The sequence below is a fragment of the Cyanistes caeruleus genome, chromosome 17 (genome assembly GCF_971803275.1).
Source record: "Cyanistes caeruleus chromosome 17, bCyaCae1.hap1.1, whole genome shotgun sequence".
Lineage (NCBI taxonomy): Eukaryota > Metazoa > Chordata > Aves > Passeriformes > Paridae > Cyanistes > Cyanistes caeruleus.
Genome location: NC_141717.1, coordinates 5,613,093 through 5,626,503, shown reverse-complemented (window position 1 = coordinate 5,626,503; position 13,411 = coordinate 5,613,093). Strand labels below are relative to the sequence as shown.

General features: G+C 42.5%; 1 protein-coding gene across 8 annotated transcripts in view; it reads right to left on the bottom strand.

The window, feature by feature from the left end:
- The window catches only part of ABAT (4-aminobutyrate aminotransferase), a 50,196-nt gene that overhangs the window by 3,182 nt on the left and 33,603 nt on the right, over positions 1-13,411 (bottom strand). For all 8 annotated transcript variants that reach the window (XM_086855035.1, XM_086855037.1, XM_086855034.1 and 5 more), the window contains 11 exons: positions 12,965-13,082; positions 9,074-9,123; positions 6,337-6,417; positions 6,131-6,223; positions 5,699-5,761; positions 5,122-5,185; positions 4,348-4,496; positions 3,034-3,171; positions 2,289-2,456; positions 1,421-1,567; positions 301-412 (listed from right to left, as the gene is read on the bottom strand). In XM_086855035.1, the coding sequence (XP_086711161.1) occupies positions 301-412; positions 1,421-1,567; positions 2,289-2,456; positions 3,034-3,171; positions 4,348-4,496; positions 5,122-5,185; positions 5,699-5,761; positions 6,131-6,223; positions 6,337-6,417; positions 9,074-9,123; positions 12,965-13,082 (1,183 nt within the window). The remainder of the gene's footprint in view (positions 1-300; positions 413-1,420; positions 1,568-2,288; positions 2,457-3,033; positions 3,172-4,347; positions 4,497-5,121; positions 5,186-5,698; positions 5,762-6,130; positions 6,224-6,336; positions 6,418-9,073; positions 9,124-12,964; positions 13,083-13,411) is intronic.

Below are 13,411 nucleotides of genomic sequence, written 5' to 3'. Positions count from 1 at the left end.
AAGTCACTGAAGAGGACTCTGAACCTGATGTCACAAAAACTCATGCTCTACACAGATCTCTTCCAGTAACCTCAGACCTGCAGAGACTGGTAAATGTACACACCATGCAACAGACTGCTCTGAGGTCTCTGGCAACAAGTGTTTCCAGCAAAGTCTAAATCCAACCTTGTCATTTTAGTACTGTCCTCTGACACTGAAATACTCATACATGATATGAAAAGGAAAATGTGAAGCACTACTTTCACACTGAATGCTGCTGTTTATCACATGAAGCTCATCCACACACACAGAGTTTCTTACCTTTGTTTCTGGCTATTGTAATTAACTTGTTTCTAGTTGCATCATTTGGAGTGTCAAATGAACAGAATGTTCCTCTTCCTCTCACTCTGCTGATGAGATGGGGGTAACGAGCCTGCAGAGAGAGGACAGACAAGCACATGGCAGGTGCTGCAACACAGGGCACCTGGTGGCAAGGCTGACTGTGCCAGGTGGAAACCCCGCTGCCTCCTCGCTCCGCTGGAGTGCAGCGTGGCTCACATGGCCTCGTGTCCTGCTCAGCCTGCAGAGCCCAACAAGGCAGGCAGGGAGAATGAATCTGACCCAAGTAAAATATTCTTTGGAACTAACATTATTTACACACCTTATTTACATCTACAGTGGACTCCAGGAAAACCTGGGCATAAACCATTGGCACTGGGGCTAGAAACCAGCTCATTCTTACCCTGCACTGAGACACTTGCCAGTAGCATCTGCACCCCTTGTTCTCAATCAAAATCCTTATCTTATGGAAGAGCAATCTTTTGGACAGGACCAGTTGTATTCTGGCCCTTCAAAGTATGAGATGGTAGTATTTTCTATTCTCCTGCCTGCTATGTCTTAAAGGTGTGGAGGGAACAGAGATTGTGTTTGGGATTCTTCTGTGCAAAATCCCCTTGGGGGGCGAGCACCTGCAAGCCTATCCTTAAATGCCTCTCTGTAGAGCCCCACAGAAGAAGCTGTAAGGAATTTCTCTTAAACAAGGGAGGGAAAGATACAGTTTTCTTATTGCAACAGCCCAGCAGAACAAAATACAAAAGCACCTTCCTTTAAAAACAACTTTAGGACAAGGAAATACCAGTTGCTTACAGTAACAAAACCTTATAGCAAAGTAATTCAATTAACTGCAGTACATACCTTCAGACATTTTGGGGATCACCCTTTCTATTGGATTAAGCTATATATACCCATCATTTTTAAGTCAGTAAAAGAAAGTTTACTTCAATTCCAAATGGGACACACAGTTATTCAGGCCTGTGTTGAAGTTATAATGGTCTAGACTCCAGCTGGAGTTCCTCAGTCCAAGTGTTTAAACTGGATGAGGTCAGATCCTACTTCAGCAGCAAATTTCTCCTTCTTACCTACAGTCCTCCCAGATGTTTACCTGCAAATCCAGCAGCCCAGTCAGTAGTGCTTTCCCAGCATGGGTTGCATTGTTTAGAAGGTCTTCTGTTTTAATAACCTTAATGACTTCAGCAAGCATAAGGTTCTTGGATGGATCTCCAAGCCAGGTGTTAAAAATCCGGTAGGGCTTGGGAAAGGGTGGAAAAAGAGTTGTGGAACATGTTAACAGGCGAATTACCATAAATTAAGAAAAGCAAGGCATCACACTGGCAGTGCAAACATGTGGTGTATGAAAAGGCATGCACTAATCTCATCAACCCCCCTTTTTTATGTTGTAAAGCAAAATCCCATTGCTGAGCTGAAACACAGGGTGTTTACTTCATTTAGTGCACTCTGCCTTGCTACTCTGACATCTCACTGAAACACAGCTATAGATAACAAGGAAATCAGCATCATCTGTAAGGCTTTTACACCAAGCTTTATGTTCTTCCCCTTAATTTGACTTTTTAAAAAATTATTACATCTAAAATGTCATCAGTGCAAAGAAGAAATCTTGCTGACAGAATCTGTAATGCTGACATACAAGCTGTGAAATTCTCAAGTTGCCCTACAGGAGAAGGTGTCAGTTTGTGGTTGGATTTTGTACTGAAGGTTTATTCCATTAGGCTTAATCCAGTTTGCCTCTCCCCACACCAGCTTTATGACCTTGGTGACTGACAACAACTGGAATGTTGTTGTCATTCCAACAAGTGAAGAGGTGATGACAACTGTTGTGTGAGCCCACAGCAAGCTTCTGTAAAACAGCAGCCCCATCCAGCTGAACCAGCACTTGTCCCTTCCATGAATGTTAGTCCCTCCTCAGGGGGTCACCAACTAGCACAGAGTCCAAGTTTAATCAGAAATCTTACAGCATTTGGCCTGAACTCCTCTTTGTGGAAAAATCCTCCTGTCATCATCTTCTTACTGAATGTTACCACATCAGCTGGGTCATCCAGGCCCCAGTGCTCATGGGCCCAGAATTTTCCTGTGCAGCCGCCTCCTGTCTGCACCTCGTCCACCAGGAATGCACAGCCATGCTGCAGAGACAGAGTGAGGAGCAGGGAATGTGAGCCCTCCTTCCCAAACCAGAAACACCTCCCTTAATGAACACATCAACTCAAGCCAATCACAGGCAACACCCCTCCTTCCTCTCCCTTCACTGCCCCAACCTCCTCTCCTCAACCCCAACACCAATGTCACTCACGTCAGATTTCACAGTTAAAAATTCAGCTGTTTTTTCAGGAAGGCACTAGAAACTAAAAACTAGAAATCATACTCATCAAGTACATGTTTTCATATAGTCTTGAGCATTTCTAGAGGATACCTGAAAACATCTGGGAGGAGCAGAGGTGGCATTTTCAAAACCCCTGAGGGAAGCAGAGTGTCATTTCTAGGGGCTTTGTTTGTTTGAAATATGAAGTCTCTGCTGCCAGTTGGAGTTGGCCATTATGTGGCACAGAGGCAGTTCCAGCAGCATGAGTTGGTCAGTTTAGGGGGCATGAAAAGTTGCCTTTTCAGACAACTCTGCTGAAAGAGTTACTCATGTCACCTGGCAACGTGGGGTTTTTATGGCCTATTTTGTCCAAACTTTGTGACAGAGAAATGTTTTATTACCTTTCTGGCAATATCTCGTAGCTTTCTGAAGAAATCATCTGAAGCATGATTGTCCCCACCCTCCGACTGTATTGGTTCCACAATGATTCCAGCCACAATCTTCTTCTTTTTCCTGTACTTTACAATCAGGTCTTCCACCTGTGAATCAAACATTTATGGTACATCCTCCTTCCAGAACATTTGTACATTTCCCCCCAGATAGATTAAATCTCATCAGAACTACAACTTTGCATGGACATTCCCAGCTATAAAGATACCAGGAGGCACAAAGGATTAACTAGTGGCTCCCTCCAGCATTTAACACTGCCTTCTTGCTCCTGAATGGGTTTAAGTCATGCCCTAATCACACTGTAACTAGTTGTACATTTATCTACAGTGTTGTGAAAGCTCTAGCCAGGTTCAGCTAGCAGCATGCTGAGCACCACTGCAGCTCACTGTGCCACTGCTGTCATTCCACCTAAGTGATATGGAAGGGCATAGATTTTGTGTCAGAAACCAAAACTCTGCTAATGTACTAGAAGAGGCAATCTGGAAAATTCACTTTTTCCAGTCACCCACTTCAGATATATTAAAATTAATCAGATGAAATAGTGCAGAAATCTTCGTGTAAGGGGCTGACAGATAATTCTCATTAACCTCCTAGTGCCAGTTGCTGCAATTAATGGTGTATTTGTGCTTGAAATCCCCCTCACAGTCCTCAGGGCCACAGGCCCTGCAGGCTGTGCAAAGCAATGGTTTCCAAAGGGGGTCAGTGAGCCAAGAACAGACTTGCTAAGGAAACATTTGGCTTTTTGGTTTGTTTGTTTGTTTTTAAAATAGTGGCACCCAGCATTGCATTTCTCCCACCAAAGCCACCCTGGAGCAGCCCCAGGGAAGCCATTTGCTGTGCTTTCTGTGCTCTCTGAAGTGAGGCAGGTTTGGCTAAGTGGACCCACAGGTCCAGCCCTGCACAATCAGTTTTATGCCAGAAGCTGCCATGGAAAAGCTGGAAAGGCTGAAATACTGTTAGAGTTTCTCTCTGCAGAGAGGGTTATCTCTCAGCCCATGGCCCTTTGGCAAGAGCTGGCAGATGAGTTCACTGAGATACAAGGAAGTTCTGAGGGTGAAATTTCACTTTGGTACCACTCATGCAGCCCTGTATTCCCAGTAAGCTGGCAGGGAGAAGAGTCTGACTGTAAACAACAGTGAATGCTGGTGCACTCACAGGCTGTTCCAAGCCCTGAAAACATTCTTTTAGTGAAAAGCACTAATCCTACCAACACTATTCATTATTTCAAATCAAAAACAACAGAGAGCTGCCAGGGAATTTTTTACCTCCTCTAAACAACGGGCTTCTTCCTGTTGATTCTCTTTCACAAAGTCCTCCAGGGGATACTTTAGTCTTGGAAATGGAGCAATAGGCCAGTCCAGTGAGGGAATGTCCAGTTTGTGAATTGCTTTAGAGTGAGTTGTAGCTAAGCAACCTATGCCCAGAGAGGGAAAAATTAAAATAATACCCATCTATGAACAATACAAGAAAAAATCTACCAAGAGGTAAAAAATGGCATGACTGTAGAATTCTCTTAACTGCTCTGTGTTTTTACTGTCTTCTGAAATACTGTGTAATTTGATTTAGTCAGGCTTGAATGGATTGCTCTAGATTTTAAGCATCAGTTTCCACATGCACTGCTCCAGAAGAGCAGGAGAAGCTCTGTCAGTCTGAACAGGTTGCTCAGACAAGGTGGGTTTCATCCCTCCAAAGACAACTACTCACAAAGCTCACAGTTACAGCTCTCTCAGGTAACATGCTTAGAACAGGGACTGAGCTGATATAAACCAGCAAAAGTGAGAGACAGCATGTTTGTAGTGATTTTACCCCAGGAGTTATATTTTTATAAGCACAAATAGGGAACTGCAGATTCAGCATGAAAATAAGAGCCTGTCTGAAAAGAATTTTTTAAAAAACATAAAATCAATTCCTACTGTCACTCAAACATTCCAGTGCTGGTGGGGCTCCCAAGGCAACCCTTAATGAACGTACAGCTTCTCCAGTGGCACTATGTATCTAAGGACAGCTCAGTGAGCTGGGGGGCACAAGGGACAGCTTACCCAGGGTCCTGCCGTGGAAGCCGCCCATGAAGGAGAGCATGGCGTAGTCAGGGCAGCCGGGGGGCTGCAAGCAGAGCACACAGCGGGGTCAGCGAGGGGCTCACATCCCCCTTGCTGCCCCCTGAGCTCCTCTTCCATCAGGCACCACAAAGTGTTACAGCCTCCCCTTCCACAGGTACACTGGTCACCCCCTGGACCTGCCCCAAAGCCCAGCTTTAACGCTGACAAATCCTGGGTTTTACGTTGTGGCCTGACATCGCTGCACGGGTGAGCTCAGACCAGGCTGAGCCCTCAGCACAGTCACCCCTTGTTACACAGATCAGGAGCACATGTTTACAGGGTGGCTGTGCCTGGGGGGCTCAGTGAGGAGAGGCTGGGGCTCCCCTGTGCTGCACCCCCATGCATTCCTGATGACTCCTTGATATTTGTTGGGAGCAGTCTGTATTTCACCATTTCCTAAATGTACAAAGCCCAGATTCCACTTCACATGTAGCAAGCCAAACTTTTCCTCCCAATCTTCCCTTCCAAGCCCCAACCACTGGGTACACCTGTAGGTGGGGTAAAGAACTAATGTTACCTGGTTAATCATGCAAGATTCCAGTTCTTCTTTTGTGACATTATTATGGCCCCTCTCCTTGTTCTGTAGAAAACCCAAACAACCCAACATGAGTGTTCCTGTAGTTGTAACCAATGCATTTATGGCTGAACCATAAACCAGTAATGCTGGTATTCGAGACTGGAGTCAAGGAAGACCCTGACTATGGCTTTCACATACTGACTACAATCTGCACTTTCTTTATTTCCTTTCCTTTTTAACTTCTAAAGTTGTGTGAATGTTAAGTAAAAGCTTAGATGAAGGCATTTTAGTAAAGATTTTATACTAGATTGGATATAAAGAACATCATGAGCAAGACAACCTCCAAGCCTCACTTTGTTTTGTAATAACAACTTTGATTATTTTATCATTTTGTCATCTGAACCTACAAAAACATCTTAATGTTTTACTTACTCTGTACCACATGAATATTGCTTTAAAGGCATTTTCATTAGAGCAGGATCCACAAGACATGGTCATCACCTGTGACAAGCCCTTAGGAGCCACCTGCCAGCAAGGACAGAAAATTATTCTTGAAATACTGAACACAAGTATTGTGCAAAGTGATAATAACAACAATGATAATAATGGTGATCAGTCCATGGGTATCTCAGACTTACTGATAGCAAAGACTCATGCAGTTTTTCTGTAAAGTTCTCTGGAGGTAAAATCCCTAGGGCAGGTCTGTTGATAAAAGTGCTCTAAAAACACAAAGGAAGAGGAACTATTAGGTCTTACTATCACATGGAATATATGTTGTTATCAAAGCAGTTCCATTTCATTCCATTCTAACCATAAATACCAGGCAGAAATCTGTGTCATGACACAAGTTTTAAGCTAGGGATTACTATTCCTACCTTAGCATATGTTTTTCTGTCTAATCCTTTCTACTTTATTCTTGCAGGACACCTTAGGGAAGGTGCATGCTAACTCACACTGACATTTCCTCTTCGATATTGCCATTTTACCTGCTCAATCTCCATTTTCTTTATACATAGGAAATATGCTTTAAAATCTTCATTACTTGCTTTCAGTTTGAGTAGCTAAATTCAGTTAGGAAGGCAGCATTTTCATCCTTACTGAGCTTCAAGACAGACCATTTTGGGACACTGGGAAGGGGGAGCCAGGCTCCAGGCTCTGCAGTGGGAGATGAGAAGCCATGGGCATGAATCAAAGCATCAGAAGTACTGATTTGGGTATAGGGAAAAGGTATTGCAGGAAGGGAACAGTGAAGCAGTGAAACAGGCTGATCTTCTGGAGGTCTTCAAGGTCCCAGATAAAGCAAGCCCTGAGCACCCTGGTTTCATCTCACAGCCACCCATCTTGGAGCAGGAGGTTGGCCAAGATCACCTGAGGTCTCTTCCAATTTCAGTGGTGCTGCAACCTGCCCACATCAGGATTCACACCTTTTGGAAAGGTAACTTTGGTGTCAGGGAGCAGCAGCCTGCAGCCCACACAGGGGTTTCTAAGGAGCAGCTCTGGAAAAAGCCCCTCAGCCTCCCCAGTCCACTAATGGAGATGAATGTCACATTTATGCAATTAATTTAAATTGTGTCATGGATTAAAATTGATTGCTGCTCTTAGTCTTTGTGGGTAATCTTATTTGATTCATACTGTGCTACTCTTTATTTTAAATTAAATTTTCACAGAGGACAAGCTCAATAAATTTGCCAACTGCCAAGCAGCTTTATTGCCCTTTTGTTTGTTGTTTTTCTTGTTGAACAAGAAATTAAAGGTTGAGCTTTGATAGGTCTCAATGGGTCTTCAGAGGGGACACACAACCTCCCCAAAACACTCATATTTTCAGTGCAGCTCAAACTTGCACATTTATCAGCATCTTTCAGTCCTCCTCCACACCAATACTCATTCATTCCAACACGTGTGAGGCACAGCAAGAGGCATTAGTGGTCACCTGCACCTGTAAGGACATTTCATCAGCATTCTCAGGGAAAACCAACTATCACACAAGACAGAACACTGGATGAGCTAGGACTCTCTAAATTGTTTAAGTGTCTTACTTCCAAAACACTGTTTCAACAGACTCAAGCTTTAAAAAAACCTAAGCAAGGATGCTAATGATAGGTTAACACAAACTTTTTGTTTAGTAGCCATGAGAAATCTTGACTTTTTATCTCAGTTCAGAATTAAATTTTCATATCAAGGTAAAGAGAGAAGATCACAAATTCATTGTGAATTTGATTATGGGTTGTCACATGACAACATCTGCCATTAAGCAGAAAAGTGTATTTTAATTTTATAGTTAATGAGACACCCAGAACTGAGAAAACCAGAACATTGACATTGAGCTGCTGTAGGCTCAAAGAAATAGATGCACATTTAATGTTTAGAGCAGAGAGGGTATGTGGAGCATTACAGACAAACCAAACAAAAAGTCCCTCCAGGAAAACACCAACCCCTTTGCTAACACTAACTGAAGTTGTGCCACTCCTATGGGACTTTGGAGGAGTTCCCTCACTGCAGGCTTCCAGGAGTGTCACCTGCCCTTCCCCACTGAGCAAATCAGCAACTGCCACCAGAAAAAGGGCTTTTTGATTTGTTTAACTGTTTTGGGGACTTTTGTCTGTTTTATTTTTTAAACCTGACTTTGCTTACTGCTGCATTATAGTGAGGATATTATTCTCAGAAATCATCTTTATGAATTAATGTAAGTAAGACCTTCCAAAATATCCAGATCTGCCTTTGGCAACTCCAGCATTTCCGGTCCTGTTTTTTTTTGTTGTTGTTGTTGGGTTTTTTTTTGGGGGGGGGAGGGGGGTAGTTTTTTTTTAAACTTGAAGTATTTTAGTCCTGGGAAAGGCAGAATTTCTCACCTGAAGTCATGAGAATTCCATAAAGGAAATCAGCTGAGGGAACTCAAATGTCTGCATTTCTTTGCTCTGCTGGAATGCACTTAGGAGACAGGAATCAGCCACTATCCCCTTAAAACTTTAAAAAAACAACCCCTATGTTTCCCACAGCACACCAGATGTAGGGCACCATGTCCAAGATACTGTATTCTCACTCAAGGTTTTGGGCTTGCTTTCATGCTCAAAAATTCTTCAGAAAACATTATTAAAATGGTTAATTTGAGACATTATGTTTGAATTATGACTTAAATGTGGCTGCAAATATATCAAGTGCTTGCACCACCCAAATGTTTATTTTTTGTAAAACTTCCCAGAGGTTTTGGTGTCTTAAGCACTATAAAGCTCTTTTCATCTAGTGAGAAGCAAAGCAAGAAGATCCTATCATGAATTAAATTGAATCATTAGCATTCACTATCAGTCTAAGAAAAAAAGAGCCCACAACAAGGAGACAGAGAACTCCTTCATGTACTTCATGTTCTAATTCACTTACCAGGTTCTGTGGCTGCTGTAAAAGCTTTATCAGAGAGGGATGGCTGTAACCTAATTAAAAAGAACAAAGAAAGAAAACAGTTATTTCTATCTGGTTTCAATGAAGTAATGCAAAACATAATCTAGAGAATAACTATATCTTAATGTTTGACTGTTTATGTGCAACTTGTCTATTTTTAACTACTAATGATGTGACTTCTTTTGAAGTAGGACAAACCTCTGGGCTCTTTGTCTCCCAGCAGCCTGTCTGGGTGCAGGGCACAGCACAGCACTGCTGTTGGGGCCTATGGCACACCCATTTCTTTACTTTGACGAAGTTTTGCTTGGAAAAATGCAATGATTTATCCCTCTTACTAAGATAAGATAGCTTCGGTTTTAACACAATGAAGGTGCTTAATTTATCTCCATTAATAGTCTACATGATAACCTGCTTGCTTACAGGCAAAACCAATTTATCTGCTGTTAAAAAAATAATCTTCGAAGGAGGCCAGAAATTTCATTTTAAGCCTGATCTCTAATGGATGAAATGCCAGAGCCAGAGATTAACATCATCTTTTACATTTCCTTGTAGAAACAGTTGGAACCCTCATCTTCCCTACTGCTCAAGAAGTCAGACCACGGTAATTTTGTTACAAAAGCTTATTGTGCTTCTGAATCCCCATTCCAGTGGAATGACAACAGCCCTGATTATCCTGTTTGAGCAATGGAGCATTAGGCAACTGTGTTAACAAATCAATTAAATTCAGTTTTCAATATTTTAGCTGAAAACAAGAGAATATCCGTATTGTTTTAGCAGCATGTCATGCTGATAAATCTGTTAAAACTATTATGAAGATAACAATAGTGGCTATCTGGGACACAGAACAACTACATCTGCATGGCATTTGCTGTCATGGGAAGAGCTGTTGTTCAGCTACAGGGAACAACACATTGTGAGCTGTGTCCTTGAGAACTGAACCTGTGGCTGCCGCTGAGAGCCCCTTTGAGAATAAATCAAGTGTTTCAGCAATCTCAAAAGCACAGCTACTATTGTTCAGAGAGCTCAAGGATCAACTCTGGTGCTGCTTGTAAGAACCTGTAATCCTGTTGCTGCTGCATATGTGAACGCCATTGTGTAAGAGATACCATTCTCTTACATAACACAAACTTCTATTACCTCTGATTTATCCTTTTGCACTCACAGAGAATCTTTCTCCCATTCTCTTCACTTCAGGCCAAGTGGTCTGGTCTTCCTCCTGACACTCCCTCATCCTTGTGCCTCCTCAGAGGGGCCCCAGTGAAGGAAGGACCCTCAAAGCCCAGCTGCTGTGACAGAGTCAGGCTGTGTGCCAGAAGCTGAGCTGGCATGTGTGCTCACAGTCAGGAGCTAACACCAGGAAGAACTAAATGCTTGAATAACCATTATGTAACTGTGGTAGACAAGTCAAACAGCTCCAGGCTGGCATGGCAAACAGGCACTAACTCCTTTCAGTGCCATGACCAGCACAAGTGTTTGCAGTGTTACAATCCTCTCAGAGGTGACCGAGCTGGCTCTAAGGAAGGGCACCTGCCTCATCACTCTTGCTGTGTGTCTGGATCAGTGTGACAGGAACGTACATGTCCTCCAGGCTCATCACTGTGCCTGTCTGCAAAGGGAAAAACAACTAGAGCCTGCTAAAATAATGAGATGGAGAAAGCCCGAAGAATGATTTGAATTGAGCAGCAGGCTGCTGTCAATAATATCAAACTACACCTCTCTGCATCTCCCCAAACAAAACAGACCTTCCCAGCACTGAAAAGCACATTGGTTCATTTGCTATTCCAGGATGTTTGCTGGCAAACATGTCAATAACATCCCTCTTCCATTTGGCTCCATGGGGTTTCAATTCTATTAGACAGAATAGATGCAGGATGAAAGGACTATGCTGTGCTACTTCTGCCCATAGAAGTGCGGTAAAAAACCCTTTTAATTTTTGTTTTTCATCAAGAGACAGCCCAGAGCACCTTTGGCCAGAGGCTTTTTATTTCTTATCTCTCCACACAGGCACTTATTACCTCTCAACCTCTGCTGATAAATATATTCTAGTGTAACAGATCATTATTAAATCTTGGGGAGTCCTGACAGATTCATGCAAGGTTTTATTTGATTTACTTGCAGAGAGATAAGCACAGATGACTAACAAGCACCTTATGATCTTGTTTTGCTCTCCCAGTCCAGACCCTGCCTCTGTCACCAAGAGGGACATTATTAGTAACCTGGGCAGCTTCAGATAATCTTGTCAATCAGTACAACTGAAACATATAAATTAATGTTGTGTGTTAGACTTGGGTCAGCCTGTAAGTATTAGATTTCCCTTTGCTCTTTGTTGCTGCACATCCCAGAGCCATTACCTGAGAAGGTGCAAGAAGCTCTGTGCTGTAGTACCTTTGGGACTGAGGAACGAGTTCCCCAGGATAAAAACCCAGCTTGTCCTTGGGAAGGCATTGCCTGGTGTGAAGGAGGAACTCCGTGCCTTAGGAGGGTCAATCACAGCACTGGAGTCTTGTCCTATGTCACCAGTTTCAATCAACCAGAGAAAGTAAACTGCAGAGCCCCTGCCCATTAAGAAAATATTTCCTCCATAATACTTCAATATTTTATACACAAAAGTATATTAAAAGAATATTAAAAGAGGTGTTTGCACCACCCAGCACCAGGTCAGAAAACCTCAGTGCACTGTCTGGACAATTTCTTTTGGAGTATGCACTGACCTTCATACTTTGGAGTATTTGATTACATGACTGAGACTTGTTTCTCCAAATCGATTTTGTGGGTGAAGAATGGGAAGCCATGAGCACTAAATGCATCTCCTTCTCTAGCAACCTAAAATCCAAGCTCATTGGCATACAAGCATTGTGCTCCTGTGTCTCACCCCTATTTCCACGTGAGCAATGGCCAAGTTATCTCAGTGAAGCCTCTGAAAGATACAACGCAGTGAGAACTTGTGCTGGGGGAAATAAGCTACAGACATTGCAGGGCTCTGGAATGGTTAACACTGAGTGCTCTGGGACAGCAAGAACATTGGCTGCAAAGAAGACTGGGATAAATGAACACCCACCACAGTCACAAGGTCTTAGATGCCAAAAAATTGGTAACAACCTGAACATCATCAAATTCTGTTTCCCAGGAAAGGAGGCCTGTAGAGATGATTTTCAGTTATCACAGTTTCTATACATAGCACAAGATATACCTTTGAAATCACTCCAGCACTTCTGCTCTTTTTGCTTCTGCAGAAGAGTTTTTTTAAGCAGAGGAACCATGGATGAGGAGCAAAGAAACTGGGCTGAACTGAACTCCTACTGGAACCTGTATGCCTTGCAGTTGGGGCTCACATTTCTGCCTTGCCTCTGGTTGAAAGGCTTCACAAAGCAATCAGCTGACTCTTGCCAGGCAGGGTCAGCTCCCTCAGACAAATGAGCTGCCACCTTCACCACATGGTACACTCCTTTTTTCCCCTCTCACTTATTTTGAGATAGAAATGTTAACTAAAGCATATCATTTCTCGTTAAAATGTCTACATTATGCTTGTTAATGTTTAAAACAGTAACATACTGTTACAAAATCACAAAGTCACAACAGAGACAACCTGAATTCTAGAACTTGCACGTTCCAACTGAGATTAATACCAGTGCTTCTTCCAGGCACCATTTTGCACTTTAAGTGAGCTTTAGGTATTAAATTTATAGTTTCTTCAGGTACTCTGTAGTGGTGGGTCTGGATACACAGCATTGAGCTGTCCCTGATCACAACAAGGTGTTCATTATGTCACCTCTGTTTTTTTAAATGAATCAACCAACTTCCCTGGTAGTGTCTGAGATAAGAAAATGACAGGTTGAGAACAAACCAAAACATTTTGGTACATCTGTCTCCTACCTATTGGGATGGAAGAAATCTGAGAGTAGAGATCCAACATACGATTGCCATCTACATCTACAAGGTAGTTCCCTCGGCTCTCTTCATAATTGCAAAAGAAGTGCACAGCTTCTGCATTCTTCAAGAAAAAAAACACAGTTAGTGCTTTAAAAAGTGGCAGTATGTAGGAAGGTGCAACTAATGGTTATACAGCAAAATCTGATAAAAATATCTAATGCAAGGATAAAAAGACACATTATATTCACTGCACAAGAATAACTGTACAGCTATTTTTATAATGACTGTTAAAAGGGCAAGTCTTTACTTTTTCTGCAGAAATGAAGCACAGACTTGGAGAAATTGCTCATCTTAAGGAAGGCACTATTTACTTAGGCTGGCATACTTTTAAACCCCAATATACCTTGTTTTTACTAGCTACTCTGTAACAACTCCAAGATTTTTCTTTAA